The 15,750-nt window shown below is 38.7% G+C and overlaps 2 protein-coding genes across 4 annotated transcripts; one reads left to right on the top strand and one right to left on the bottom strand.

The window, feature by feature from the left end:
• The first annotated feature begins 384 nt into the window (after positions 1-384).
• Positions 385-7,241, top strand: LOC102699671. 3 transcript variants are annotated; one of them, XM_040521981.1, is made up of 11 exons: positions 385-643; positions 825-927; positions 2,100-2,931; positions 3,684-3,813; positions 3,886-4,340; positions 4,437-4,517; positions 4,600-4,698; positions 5,504-5,662; positions 5,751-5,837; positions 5,975-6,046; positions 6,600-7,241. In XM_040521981.1, the coding sequence occupies exons 3-11, from the start codon at positions 2,167-2,169 to the stop codon at positions 6,900-6,902; spliced, it is 2,151 nt and encodes a 716-aa protein (XP_040377915.1). In that variant the 5' UTR covers positions 385-643; positions 825-927; positions 2,100-2,166; the 3' UTR covers positions 6,903-7,241. The 3 variants fall into 3 exon arrangements, with proteins under 3 accessions (XP_040377915.1, XP_015691098.1, XP_006650851.1); XM_015835612.2 differs by lacking the exon at positions 825-927 and having other exon boundaries at positions 385-638; XM_006650788.3 differs by lacking the exon at positions 825-927.
• A 1,089-nt stretch (positions 7,242-8,330) lies between these two features.
• LOC102720696 (probable glycerol-3-phosphate acyltransferase 3) lies at positions 8,331-13,361 on the bottom strand. Its single transcript, XM_040521663.1, has 2 exons — positions 12,492-13,361; positions 8,331-9,465 (listed from the first exon to the last, which is right to left on the bottom strand). The coding sequence occupies exons 1-2, from the start codon at positions 13,245-13,247 to the stop codon at positions 8,575-8,577; spliced, it is 1,647 nt and encodes a 548-aa protein (XP_040377597.1). The 5' UTR covers positions 13,248-13,361; the 3' UTR covers positions 8,331-8,574.
• Between the last annotated feature and the right edge of the window lie 2,389 nt (positions 13,362-15,750).

The following is a 15,750-nucleotide window of genomic DNA, read 5'->3' as shown; positions in this document are numbered from 1 at the left end:
ATAAATTAAGCGTAAAATACATTTAATTATAAATTAAATCATAACAAAATTAATAGTTATGTGTTTTTTTAATAATACGAATGTTTAAACAGATATCACTAAGTTAATTGCATCATCTATTAGTCGTCACCCATCAAAATTAGATTGTCCAACTAATATATTTAGAGTACTCAAAAGATAAAATATATTTTTGAGAAGCATCAAATTTTATATTCAGCGAGAAAATTCAATCACATGGGTTTAACACAGCAATCACACGCACAGACCATAAGAAGTAAACAAAAGATCAATCATGTCGTACCATAATGGCAAAATCGTAAAAAGGCAACGGCCACAAGTTCCATTATTTTTTCTCTTTCTTCTTCTTTTTTTTTTTCTCCTCATCCATCCCATCCACGTTTCTGCAATTTCCTCTCTCGTCCCTCGCGACACGACGGCGGCGCTCTCCGCCGACCGCGCCGCCTCCGCCCTCCCCTCCACCCGCCGGAGCTACTGCTTCCTCCCTCCCGAGGGGAGCCCCTCCTCCGCCTCCGCCTCCTCAGCGCCAGCCGCCCTCGAGCTCCCCCGCCCCGCTCTACTGGACTGGCGCCGAGCGGGAGGGGGAGATCCACCCCCCGGGGCTCGGATTGATCCTGTTGGTGGGGTAACAAACCCTAACTTCTCTGCGTTGTCGCGAGCAATCTCGTGTAGTTATTATTATTATTTCCTGGATGGATGATTCACTCGGTATGGTTGTTGCGGATTTTGTTTGCTGCGCAGTAGAGCTGTGATAGCGCTTTATTTACCAATTTTGGCCTCAATTGAACCCACATGCTCTACATTAGGTTTTGCATGCTGTTTTGGGCGAGCAATTTGGCAAGCGGAATTGTGTTCCCGAAGGACAGACATCAGGAGTTGGAGAGAGATGTGCTGCTGCACTGTACGAGGGTAATTATCTGGTCGGGTTGTCTATGTTCATGCATGCCATGAAAAGTCATATGTCTTTGGAAGAAAGCCGTTAGTGTCGTTACATGCTCATTCTTTTGATTTGGCTAGCTTATCAAACAATGTTTCTCACGATAAAAAAACATCTCCAGTGTGCCTTTTTCCTTCTGGTTGTTGTTGTTTTAAGGTTTTTTGTTTGGTACTCTGTTAGAAGTAAAGGCTTGTGCTATGCTCGAATGAATATCCGGTTACTAATGAGTTGGCGCATCGCTCCAAAACACTAAACACTGAAGTGAAATTAGCTTGTCTTATTCTGGCGTAAGGTTAGTTAATCAAAATATGCTTCCGTTGTCATCCTAGACCAACTGTTCTTAATCCTCAGTTATAATTATCTTGTCGGGGTCGGTTATGATGTCCATGCATGCCATGAAAAGCCAAATGTGTTTGGAAGAAACCCAGAGCCTTATATCCTCATTTTTTGATTGGGCGTCTTATCAAACAATGGTTCTGAACGAATCATACAAATGACATGTGCAATGTGCCCTTTTTCTGGTTGTTACTGCTTTTGAGTTTTTCACTTTAGTATACTCTTTTATAAGAAAAGTTTTGCGCTAATCTCGAATGAATATTTCTGTTAATAATGAGTTGGGGCATCGCGACAAAACACTAAACACTGAAATGTAACTAGCTTGTCTTATTCTGGCGTAAGTTAGTTAATCAAAATATGCTTCTGTTGTCATCCTAAACTAACTATTCTTAATCCTCAGTTATGACTTCAACTTCGTATTTCTCTGGTGATTGATTAGAGGGCCTCAAATTTGTTCAATATAGTTTGTTGCTTAAGGGATGAGTGCCACCGATTTACTATCACTCATTGATGTGGGTTCTGTTAAAAACACTTTTGGTATGTCTAATGGATGAAACTGCATAAATTAATTGTGATATCCTCTAAATATGTTATCCTTTCAATGTAATTCACACTCGACTACATTAACCTGCTGACAGTCACGGGCAATTGTCTCTTGCTGAGCGCATATACCTCATTTGAATCCCAGTAGCTATTTATGTTCTTAGAAGTTAAAACTTCATATTACATGGATTAATGCTGCAGAACACTTATTTTTAGTAGGCTTATGTTATATCCATCCTTATGGCATGTCATTTTGTACCCATAGGTACTGTTTTACCAAGGGAAGATGGACAGATTTATTTAGCCTTGCCTGAGCTGTGAATCTTGAAACCATGGCTCGAAAAGGAAGTCAAAGTAAAAGTGCTCCAAATCGTGCTCCAACTAACCGGCAAAATACAACTAACATCGATGTACTAAATACACCAAAAAGTGATGTGATGGATGGTGACAATCAAAGTTCACATGTTCAAGGAAACTATGGCCAGAAAACAAAAGGTAATAAGAAGAACAACAGAAGCAATGGCATTTCATCCTCAGGCAAATCAGATGACAGAGCCTCAAAACAGCAGTCAGTAGACACCAATTATGATATAAGCAATTCAGGAGAAAATGAATTGTCATTCAGTGCTCCCAAAGTAAGAAGAGATGGCAGAAAATCTTCACGGCGCGGATGTGGTAAAAACTCATCAATAGAACAAACCCCAATGCCGGTTTTTGCTAACAAAGTATTGGAGAAGACCAGGTGCATAGCTTGCATGGCTGCATCAATTTTTAGGGCTTCCGTGATGTATATAATGGAAGAAAGCAAACTGCTAGTTGAGAGAAATAGGCCAGCAATCACAACTTTCATGTCTATTGTACAGAAGGGGCATGACTATGTCAGCGGGAAAATTGGGTATGCTTATCCTATTTGTCGGGCATGGATGTTTAATGCTGGAAAGTTGATATTGCTCTTGTTGGCAGTTTGGTTCAACTGCAACATAAGGGGCTTCGATTCTTTGCTACGACTGGGGACAAACTCATTCCTTGTGGTACTTTGGTGCAGCACGCTATCAATTTTTGCAATGCTTGGACTAAAGAAAATGCTAATATTATTGGTATGATTCTGCTATCCTTTTACCTTTTGAGTTGCCTTTGCTGTAAATGTTTACTAGGCTATGTTGCAAAATGGAACCAAGAGAAATTAGTGTTGCACAATGCCCAATGTTATCTGATCGTCCGATTAATCGTGATTAATCGCGATTAATCGGGCTGATCGGTCCCCTGACCTCGATCAGCGCATTCTAAACGATCAGCCCGATCAGGTCTCTGATCGTCCGATTAATCGGCGATCAGGGGCGATCAATCGGCCGATTAGATGATCCAACGATCAGGCCGATCAGGATGTTTTGGGCCAGCCTGGAAAATCTTTTGTCACTTAGAATTTTAGTTTGGCCGACCCACTATTTGTAGGGTTTCTTTCCCTCAAAAGGTAAGTACCATCTAACCCTCAAGTAATATCTCTATTGTTGCATATTATGGTGCACACTAAATAGTATATAGAATTATTATGTTCCGGTAAATATACCGCACAACTGTACCGATCAGCCTCGATTAATCGGGCTGATCAACGATTAATCGTCCTGATCGACCTGATCGGTGCCATGGCGATCAGGTCCGATCGGCCGATCAGACAACATTGACAATGCCTACAGTTCAATTTTTCACAAGACAAAATAAGTATGATTAAATAATGCAACTAGTTATGGGCTAATGGCATTAATAGTGAAAGTTTGAATTATGAAACGAAAATAAATGCTCCTAAACATTTTTGAAAGCATTCATCAATTCTATTGTCTATGTTATCCAGGTAATTTCTGCTGCTGTAGTTGCTTTTGTTGGTCTTGGTCTTGCTGTCCTGGTTATTGCAGTGGTTGCCGTGGTGATTTTGTGGCTGTATGGAAGCTTTTGGACAACAAGTGCCATCATAATTCTTGGAGGTAATATTTCTACAGTTTGTTTACTATTTCCTTGACTCAGTCTATTCAACACTAATATTTCTTGAAATACAGGTGCTTCCTTTTTCTTGAAGCATGAACGTTTTGCACTTCTTGTCACCTGCCTATATTCAATGTATTGTGCAAAAAGCTATGTTGGATGGCTTGGCTTGCTTTTGAGCCTGAACTTATCTTTCATTTCAAGTGATGTTCTTGTGCAATTCCTAAAGAACAATGTAGACGATAACAAATCTACTGGCTCTTCAAGGAACTCTGGGCAAAATTCAGGCAGATCTGGCTTCTTTGGAGAATTTCAACAATCATCAGCAGACAATACCTCACAGTCCGGATATGCTCAACCATCAGATCGTGGCCCTGGTGATCCTTCAACTAGTGGAGCTGAAAAAGAGCTGAACTCTGAAGATGAGGTGGCTCGTTTACTGAACTGCACCGATCACTATTCAGCGTTAGGTTTTCATCGTTATGAAAGTATAGATGTGTCATTACTCAAGAGAGAATACAAGAAAAAGGTGATACAAGAATTAACTATTATCTTTGACCCTATTATTCATGTTGTGCAAAGTCACATTATTTTTATTTATTAATTAGATTTAATAATTTTGCAGGCTATGTTAGTCCACCCTGATAAGAACATGGGCAATGATAAAGCTGCTGATGCATTTAAAAAACTTCAAAATGCTTATGAGGTTTGATTGTATTTCTTGTTGAGTTAACCACAGATCTGATGAAGGTTGCATTTATTAATGAGGCCCAATTCAAAATACACAGGTTCTTCTTGATTCTTTGAAACGGAAGACATATGACGATGAGTTAAGGAGGGAGGAGCTTTTAAATTACTTCAGACGGTTTCAGAGTGCTTCTCAAAAGGTTTTCTTAGATATTCCTTTTTATGAGTGTTCTTGGTGCTTTGCTATATTTCCCCCTCTAAATCTTCTTTCTTTAAAATAGTTCCAAACAGCATCCTGAGATTTATCTGCAACTTCTGGTTGTTTATCAACACTGGTTGACTCTGATCAGACGAAAATTTTCTAGTCTAGCTGGAATAAATCATGAATATTTGGCCTAATTACAAAATAGTTATGCTGTGTCAACATGATTTTGAAGTGCAAATGGAAATATATCTTCATTGTATCAGTAAAATAATGGTATATATTCTTTTATAGTAGCAAATGAGAGGATGGGCCTGGTTGAGGTCATCAGTGAGACAATGAAACTGAATTGGTATTAGTCTGATTCACGATATAGATGAACAGTTGTGTTATTGGATCAGGAATTCGGGATTCTTGTTATAGATCAATGGTACACTCCTATGTAGGTTTTGGAAATCATAGTTTTGATGGTTAAAATGGTATTATACTTGCAGTCTTGTCAAAATATATATCTGCCAAAAGCAAAAATTTGGCTTACCACCATCAAATATTTTTAATGTTCTGTGGTCGATTCACTAATGATGGTTTGAAGAAGTGTCAATGATAGATAAAACTATACACATGTTAAGAGAAGTTCAGGTTTACTTGGATCAATAGTATTAGTATATGCTGCAAAGAAACTTCTCTTTGAATTGGGCCTATTCTTGTATCAATTGCTTTAATTTGTTCTCTTCCTTGCAATTATTTAATATGATTTGTTCTTGTTGTCTTGATACCTTTTTTTTTCTCTCTCTAATTACTAGAAAGGAGGAAGTGGTTTTTTCCAACAAGGGTTTAGCCCTTCTGAAGGTGTTGATGAAGGACCTCATGGTTTATCAAGAAGAATAGCCTGCAAGAAATGTGGTGACTTCCACCTGTGGATTTATACAGGAAGAGCTAAATCACAAGCTAGATGGTGTCAGGTATTATTTTGGGCATGTGGTTATTTTTACCTTTGATACCATGCTCCTTCGTGTCTGTTATGAAAATAATGTGTTTTCTTTACCTTAGGACTGCAAAGATTTTCACCAAGCTAAAGATGGGGATGGATGGGTTGAGCAGTCTTTTCAACCTGTTCTATTTGGATTGCTGCAAAAGGTAATGTCAGATTATTCGAGCCTTTACCAGTTGCTGTTTTACTGTAATTCAGCTTCTTTTGGAAAAAAGAATAGTTTGCGTGGTACGTAGCCATCATAAATCTGCTATGACTGACATGTAATGATGTTACAATGCAGCCTGATTTGCCTCATGCATATGTTTGTGCTGAAAGCAACATTTTTGATGTCACTGAGTGGTTCAGCTGTCAGGTAATTCAGATATTCTACAATGAAATTTGTGATTCATTCAGTTGATTTTTTAATATAGTTCTTACAAAGTTGCTTGTTTTGTACCTAAGGCCTTGCCACTTTGTTCTTGTGACAATATTCATGCATAGCAAGGGTTGCATATTGAATGGTCATAGCTATGATCTCTTGTCTGAACATATACAATACACCATCATGTAATGATGCACTTGAAAACATATTCAGGTGCTGTGCAACATGAGTACTATACAGTATCCACCAAAATGCTAAACTATTTCATTCACTGAAAGTTTAGTTTAGGTCATGAAAACTGTGAGCGGGGGACATTAAGGAGAACTGTTAGTTTGAAGATTTGGCAAAAAGTACTCGTGGAAATTCTTTATTTCCCCATGTACTATTTGGATAATCCTTTTATGCTACGGTTATTCACCGTGGTGGTTGAGGTGCCAAATGGAGTTACCACAATATGACTCAATTACATTTTATCTCTGCCTAGTAAGCATATAGAAAAGTAAAAGAAATTTATGAATTGATATACAACTGTTTTGTTCTTCAGGGAATGAGATGCCCAGCAAACACTCACAAGCCGAGCTTTCATGTCAACGCCAGCTTGGCAAAGCAGAGCAGTGGCAAGGGGAGCACCTCGGCGCAGAGGGGTGGAGGGGTCCCTAACGGGGCAAACATGGATGGGGTAATTGATGAAGAGGAGTTCTTTGAGTGGTTGCAGAATGCAATGCAGTCTGGCATGTTTGAAGCGTTTGGTGCGCAAAACGAGCCCACCTCTCCAGGAAGTGGAAGCAATGGTAAGGGTAGTAATAGCAGTAACAAGAAAAAGAAGAAGGGCAAGAAGCAATGGTAACCGAAGAAGCTTTGGTAGCCATTCCTCTGGTGAGCTGAAAGAAGTAAAACAGATATAGTTATGCAGGAAAACACCGCAATAAAAGGTCCTCCTGGCTTCACAATCGACCTGACTCGGTTAAGGTGATACCATTTCAGAATCATGATTCGACTTGCTGTGATTCCATATGGAGAGAATTGGAAAATCAGAGAGAAAAGAGAGAACATGTATGTGACAAAGATTGTTGAAGTGCAAAATGCACATATGTTTAGCCCATATGAATGAATTGTTGGGCTGGTAGCGTAAGCTGCAATTTCCGTAATCCTGTCATCAGTATATATATTGCATCGTTCTGCTGAAGTCTTGTTGATAGAATCCAAAGCATCAAATATGTTCCTGACATAAATTAACTCTACTTTTACAAATATTTAACAGTTTCAATTTCATTGAAAAAAATCCATAGACCGGAAAATCCAGTATCTTGGAAATTTTTGGAATTCCGGAATACCTCGGTTTGAAGTTATCTGCCTTTTAAAGAATATTGACCAAATTTTATTTTTTTTTGTTGAATTTACAAAGTTCAAGGAAAATTAAGAAGATTGAAAATTTCGGACATAATTGTTTCCTGCAGGGGGACCGGAATTTCAGAAATTTCAAACACTGGGTGATTGACAACAAGGTAAAACAATATATTTACAAATAAAAAATAATTGTAAATAATATTTTTAATATATTTACAAATAAAAAAAATAATTGTAAATAATGTTTTTATATACATTTGGTGATCTAAAAGTCAAGGTTGGAAAATAACTTTAGTGAAAAAAATCTTAAAATTAACTCTAAATATAAGTAGTTAAAAATTTAAATTTTGGCTTATATAGCACATACATAAGTGAAAAGATAAGAGCGAAAAAATAAAAATAAGAGTGAGTTGGTTGTGATTCAAGGGGCAGGGCTGGCAATTATTGTTTTTTTTTTGCCAACAATGCGAGGTGATGGTACGTCAATAATCATTCAAAAATCATATAAATTTAAATTTTAAAAATTTAAATGAAAATGTCGCGGTTTTAGAAAGGAAATCGTGTGGTATGAAACGAGTATCACGATATTCTTGGCAATAATCATAGTGTATTTCATAATATTAATAATCACGATATATATGTCTGGTAGGACGATAAATATAAAACCACGCGATACATCGTGATATACCGCTATTATTTTTTCCTGAATTTTTTGCCAATGTTACAAAAATATTCTCGTGAAATTTCCCAAGCTATACACTCCATCCCATGAAAATACATCAAGTACGCTTTTTGTGATACAGAGTGAGTATACCGTAAGGATCAGGGAAGTCGTGCCTTTGCGACTCGAGGGATTATCGTCAGCAGCCACAACCACAGCTAATCTTTTCTAAAGTAGTACAAATAGTTTTCGAGAAAATATGAACTGTTCAACATAATTACTCTTCATTTTTTGCCAGATCCCGTACGTATATACGGACACGTTTGTACATGGCGATGGACAAGCAAACATCTCTTAACAACCGGCATGCCTTTTGCAAACCTTATTATTAATAACTTGCGTCCTAATTACAATCCAGTCACAGACACTGACACGTACTTAACTACTTAATCACACACTCGTGTACACAGTAATAATTAACTAGTGCATTAATTACTTGGTGATTAATTAATTAACTGCTCTTGCTGGCGACGACGCCATCGTTGCCGGCGAGCACGAGGTACTTGTCCCTCCTCGTCAGCGCCGTGCAGGTGTACCCCAGCGCCGCCGCGATCCGGCGCTGCACCTCGTTCGCCACCTCCGGGCCGCCGCCGCCGCGCTCGGCCTCGGCGACGGGGTCCAGGAATTGGAGGACGTAGGCCGGCGAGGGGTTCATGAGGAGGAAGAAGGGATCGAGGAGCTTCCACCCCCCGGCCGTCGTGCCGTGGAACATGGCCACCTCGGAGTAGAGCGCCACCGGCTGCACGTCGGCGCCGAGCTCCGTGAACAGCGGGCTGAACCGCAGCAGGAACGGCTCGCGGCAGGTGGTCCCCTCGGGGCACACCACCAGCCCTCCGCCGCCGCCGCGGTGAGCGCCGGGGCGGCGGGAGAGATGGGCCTGCATGGCGGCGCGGTCGGCAGCGCGGTCGCGGGTGAGGCGGAAGGTGCGGATGGGCGCGAGGATCTCGGAGAGGCGGCTGATGCTGTAGGTGGCGGCGGCGAGGTCGGCGCGGCCGGAGACGGCGGAGACGTAGAGCGGGTCGAGCAGGCAGCGGTGGTTGCAGACGAAGAGGTCGAAGGCCCTCGCCGCCGACAGCGACGACGCGGCGATGTAGCGGCAGTGCATGCCGAGCGCGCCGAGGATCTGGACGGAGAGGGAGAAGGGGAGGAGGAGGAAGATGACGGTGCGGAGGACGGCGAGGGGCGCGGCCAGCGGCATCCACATGAACATGGCGAGCGTCGCGGACGCCGTCGGGCGGAAGGCGATGCGGCCGTCGTGGAAGATGAGCGGCTTCGAGTACCACCGTGGATGGAGGGGACGCCGCCGCCGCCGCCTCGCCGACTCCGTTGCCACGTACACCTCCTGCGTCGCAGTAATTACATTCTCACTTGCTTACAACTAGTAATTTATTACACCATTAGTTATATAAGAACATGTCAAAAGAATAGTTAAAATTTGACTCTCTACATCTTAATTTTGTTATTTATGTTAAAAATATTTTATAAATTGATGAGTTGATGTGTAGTATCCATCCTCACTCTTCAAATCTTAAAGACCAAAAGGATGACACGTGGATCCAACCACTTAAGATTCTAGCTTGTTTGGGTTATTTTAGGCTATTCCCAACACATAACGCTAGATATAGTTTCTATAAACTTTTCCAAGAAATTAGTACTAGTCATTACTTTTCCATTGTAGACACCACTATTCCATACTTCAATTTAATGCTACTTATCTCACGTGATATTTTAGATGTTAGTTAGAAACCATGTCTCATGTAAGACATGGTTTTATTCTGTTTTCTCATTTATTCACTTGTCACATTAATTTTTATTCTAGATGATAACTTATTTAATGTTATGATGCATGTATGTCTGTTGGGAAGCTTTAACAGAGGAAATTAATGGATGGTGGGGCTTTAAACTTTAAAGCAACCAATGCCCATGCAGCTCAAAACAGCCCTCGGCCGTACATATTATGATATCGAATCAGAGCGAAGCTAAACAAATTATTTCACTCTCACGATTAATCAAGACATATCCTTTTTTACGACACACCCTTATAAACTGCACCAATATAATCAGATGCATGCATTCCAACAAATTTAAAGCACAAGAAGCTTGTAGTTAGGTAAACGATGGCATATATAAATGGGTAAACTGTTTATGTGCAATTAAGTAATTAATGGTCCAGAAAGACATACATGGAGAAGTAGGGGTGATTGTTTTTATAAATAAAAAATAATTTATTAATAAATTTTTATATATGTGTTATTAGACGTTTAAAAGTCAAGAATGAAACATAAACTGCGACTAAAAACTCTTAAACTTTACTCTAAATTTAAGGTTAAAAATTTTAATGTTAAACTTATAAGCATAAACAAAAGTCAAGGAAAAATAAAATACGACAAAAACCTCTAAAATTTACTCTAGATTTAAATTAAAAATTTAAATATTAGCTTATAAGACTAAACAAAAGCGAAAGCGAAGAGAGAACGCCAATAAAAGACGAGCGACAATCGGTAGTTAATAACTGGTAGAATAATTAACCATCCACTATCATATATAGTCGGTTGATTAATTTGACCTACGTCATAATCATATATAGTAGCTAGTACCAGTATTCAAGTGATAATACTACTCGTATTCAAGTGATAAACAGTACGCTATTAGTACTAGTATGTCAACATGAACGTCTATTCGCAATGAATTAACGAAGTGATGCAGAGCTAAACGCACACAACTTTTCATTAATGATGATGTCGATGTCAACAGAGACTTTGTTCAGTGCCATATAGTATATATTAATGACCTTATATAGAGCCTATAATGTGATGTTATTCATTTCTACTAACTGAGAAAGTGTTTTTAAGTTTGACTGTTTATATATAAACCTGGTATTAAAACCATTTTAAAGTACCATAGACAATATTTATCAAGAGGTGAATTAAGTATAGGTGCAGTAAAATACTATTAGTGTTTTATTTGTACATATAGCAAAGTTATGTTGACATAGAAGACGTAACACAATACTAAATATTATTATAGGAACAGAGTCATCAAAATTTGTTGAGAACAAAGATCTACAGATGCTATCAATAGGTTAAAAAAAAAGAAAATTTGTAACCGTGTCCTAATAATTTTATAAAGTTAGAGATACGCAGAGATTTAATCAATCTGATGTTGCTCTTATGTGTGAACCTCGGACTGTAACAAGTGGTTGTAATTTCTTTTGAAGTCCAAGCCAGATTATCCATTACCTAAAAAAACGTCATTGGCATCTCAATGACACGTGAAGCCCACATGATTCAATGACACGTGGATCAGGATGACATATCTTTAATTTTATAAAATTATAATAAAATCATGCAATTTTACCTAAAAATATCATTGTGTGTTACTGGCCGACCTGGATGAGTCGGTGACACTGGTACCAGAACACCGGCCAAGATATTTCATAATTTAAGATTTTCTACATGTTTCCTAAACAACTTTAGCCTAATGCATATCATATTCATGCCATCACATGTGCAATAAATCCTGATAACATGTGTGTATGTCGTACTATATTCATGCATGGTGTTCATTTTGATTCATTTATATGCATGTTAGTTTGCAGTTTGTGGTATTTATCCATCATGTTCATTTTGATGTACGAAATTGTACCAATATCACTCCCAATGTTTTGTCGGTAACCAGCCAGTTGCCTTTTTAATTGAAAATTAATTTTGGATTTGAATTTTTGCTGATAAAATACGTGACCAGCCAAGCCAATACTCATTCTGAGCTGTGTCCGGCAGATGAAAACAAGCCTTGGCCGTTATCAGTCCAACTAGTCGTCTTTAGGCTTTTTAAAATAAAAGATAAACATTATATTTATAAACGAAAAAATTATTAATAAAAACTTTTATATATGTGATTATAGGATCTAAAAGCTATGGCTGAAAAAATGATAAAAAATCATCAAAATTAACTCCAAATTTAAAGTTGGAAATTCAAATTTTAACTTATTAAAAAGTATGAAATTGTTATATAATTTTTTTAAATTACAAAAAAAGTCAAATATATGCGCAATAGTTAGAACCATCGAACATTAGACTGAGGAACGGCTAAACTGGAGCTGTCTTTTTCTTTAAAAAATGCTATCAAAGCTATATACACAAAGACCGATCTGAATATCAAATGTATAAACCAAAAGAACTACAAGTAGAAAAGAATATCTATTCTAGCCTTAATTATGTGCATATATGCATGCAAATCAAATTAGTAAATTAGACCGTAGGCTTAGCTAGAAAACACATGCATGCATGTGCTGACGTGGAGTCGTAGTTTGTGTCACGACACAATTAGCATGCATGCAGCATGCATATACAGTGAATTGTTACTAACCTTGCAATAGTTTCGGAAGAGCTGATGGAACGAGCTCCCAAGTCCGGCGATGCCGGCGACGAAGAGCTGGCCATCGCCGCCGTGGCGCTCCTTCAACCCGATCACCTCTTCCATGTCCAGCCTCTGCAACACCTCGCCGTCGGCCTGCGTGAGGCCAAGGTAGTACCCCCTGTACACCCTCAGCTCCGGCGCGACGACGGCGTCGACGCCGAGGTACTCCACCAAGAACGGCTCCACCATCTCCCTCGGCATGGCGCTCACGCACACCACCCTCCTCCGGCGCCGCGCTCCCGGCGCCGCCGCCGCCTCGAAGACCTCGGCGCTGACGTCCTCCAGGAAGAGCTTGGGCATCACCGCTCTGCCCAGCCGGAACCCGTCCTTCCTGAGGCCGGCGAAGCTCACCATGACCATGACCTTGACCGCCCGGTCATGGCCGAGCAGGAGCAGCACGGGGTAGAGCAGCAGCAGCAGCAGGCCGCGGACGAGGCCGCCGGCCTCCAGTGCGACGAGCATGAAGTACGGGAAGACCGACGGCGACATGAGCAGGCCGCCCTCCACCTTGCACAGGGTGACATCCGTCGTCGTGTCCGGCGCCGGCAGCAGCTGCTCGTCCGTCGACGTCGTGGACGGCCGCCTGACGTACGGCTTCGCCCTCTCGGCGGCCGACGGCGGATGCGCATGGACGACGAAGGGTCTGAGCCTCCTGACGATCTTGTTGAAGTGCACGAGGAGAGACTTGGTGAACGCCTTCGACATGGCCGCGGCGGCTAAGCTCGATTGATCGATCGATCGATCAATGGATGGACCAACTGAGCGAGCGCGAATATTAAAGCAGCATGTGCAACTCGATCTAGCTACCAACTAATTAGGATAGTGGTATATTGTGTTAAGTGTTGCGTCTGTATAATTATATATAGACGTAGCCCGGCATGCAGTGGAGACAAGAGAGTAACGCTGTCTCCAATTGACATGTTTGATAGTTCATAATGTAAATGTTTGATTTATTTAGTTGCAATGTCTGATCATTTGTTTTATTCAAAAAGTATAGAATATCATTTATTTTATTTGTGACTTACTTTATTATCAAAAAGAACTTTAAGCACGACTTGTTATTTTTTATATTTGTACTAATTTTTCAAATAAGACGAATAATTAAACGTTACAACCGATAAAGTCAAACATCTTATATTATAAAATAGAGGTAGTACCTTTTAATTTTATCAAACCAATCATCTATTTGTAGAGGAATAAATGATATAGCTACTTTAATGTATTTTAATTTAATGACAAATCTACTATGATCATTTGTATTAGTATTATTACTATTTAATTTGTACGGAGTACATGTATAAAAACATTTATACAATAATATGCATAACGGTGGTAATTTTTAAAACATTGGCTATTTTAATAAAATATAAATCCGTTTGCAAATATATGGTTGTACTAACTCGAACACTGAGGTACTATTCATCTTTCAACTTTTATCACTTGTCCTTTTCAAAAAAAAAGATATATCGTAAATACTTCAAAAGTTGTTATAGTACTAAAATGCGTTGCATCCTTCTCTCTCCGTCCCTAAATGTTTGACGCCGTTGATTTTTTTATACACGTTTGACTATTCGTCTTATTCAATTTTTTTAAAAATATGTAAAGTTATATATATGCATAAAAGTATACTTAACAATAAATAAAATGATATAAAAATAATTAGTAGTTATGTAAATTTTTTAAATAAGACGAACGGTCAAACGTGCATTAAAAAGTCAACGGCGTCGAATATTTAGGGACATGTACTATAAAACTCTCGTTTATCATAGTGTAATGCTTGAAAAAAATATTGATGGTCAAAGTGAAAACAGTAAAAGTCAACATGCTTTGCAAATCATCAAACTGACGGTATTTAGGTAGCTAGTGAAATTCCTCATTGGGGTAAGTTTTCACCCACACAAAAAGACATAATTAATTTTAGTCACTGTATCAGAGGAAGACTTGGTAGAATGTCACTTGTAAAGATGCCAACTAACTGTATCTGGACAAAAACTCCTGATAAAGCTTAATTGGTCTATTGTTCATTAAGGTGGAGGTTAATTAGCTATGCACCTTTCCTATACAAAACTTAGGTAATGCAACAGTGCATCTTTAATATTGCAACAGTGTATTTCTAATATTTTTAGTAGGATGGTTTATGGCACAGTACAATAATTAAATAAATGGATAGATCAGTACATCGATATATTTCACTATATATGTCAAAGTCCGAAATGACATTTCATTTTATTAGCTGATGTCTCACATTTTGTTGGAAGAGCGCCTGATGGCAGTTGATTGAGCCTTTGCTACAGGGATCAATTTCCAGCTTTAAATTGATTAATACCGTGGTAACCATCAACACAAAAAAAATTGGTTATCTGGAGGCTGATTAAATTAATTCCCAAGCTGGTGGCAGGCACCTATCTAGCTAGTAATACAATGACGTGTGTACAGAGCTGTAAATATATCACATCTTTAACTCACTCTGTTTGTAATTTTATTTTTTAAAAAAAGTAATAAATATTGCTACTTAATAGCTGTTCCGATAACTACATGGCTTAATTTCGCTAATCCACATTTCTATTTTGGGTGCACAAGACCTGAATATCTCATAGGTGGATATTAATATATTATCAGCACGTCTTTGTATGTAGTCAGCATCATGTGGACGATCAACGTAGCTAATTAACGACGAAGATGCACACAGATTGCTCCCACCCACCACCGCGTTTCTCTCCCTTTAATTAATTTTTTTATCTTTTTATTGGTATATAATTGTATATGCAAAAACAAATGTGCAAAAAGTTGCATGGCTAGCTGTACACTATGACCTCATTTCCCACAAAACAGATGGCAGCCTGCAGCCTGCACATTGTAGTTGCACATTTTTATCTTTTGGACATAAAAGTCTGATCGTCTATTTTATTTAAAAAAATTAAAAAATATTTATTTTATTGTAACTTATTTTATCCGTATCAATACTTTAAAAACAATATATATTTTTAAATATTTGTATATTTTTTAAATAAAATAAATGATCAACGTTGAGTCTAAAAATGAAAACGACACATATTACAGTAGGAGAGATATTACAGTAGAAGAGAGTACTAGTATAAATTCCATGCACAATAACAAACTGCATTGTTAATTTATATTGTCTAGATAAGATATCAATGCTAAACATATGTGCAGCCGCCGGTTTTTTAAGGGTATAACTTGGGACGTA

Source organism: Oryza brachyantha, chromosome 3, assembly GCF_000231095.2.
Source record: "Oryza brachyantha chromosome 3, ObraRS2, whole genome shotgun sequence".
In the NCBI taxonomy this organism is placed as follows: domain Eukaryota; kingdom Viridiplantae; phylum Streptophyta; class Magnoliopsida; order Poales; family Poaceae; genus Oryza; species Oryza brachyantha.
Note: the sequence above shows the minus strand (reverse complement) of the source record. Positions and strands in the feature narration are given on the sequence as shown.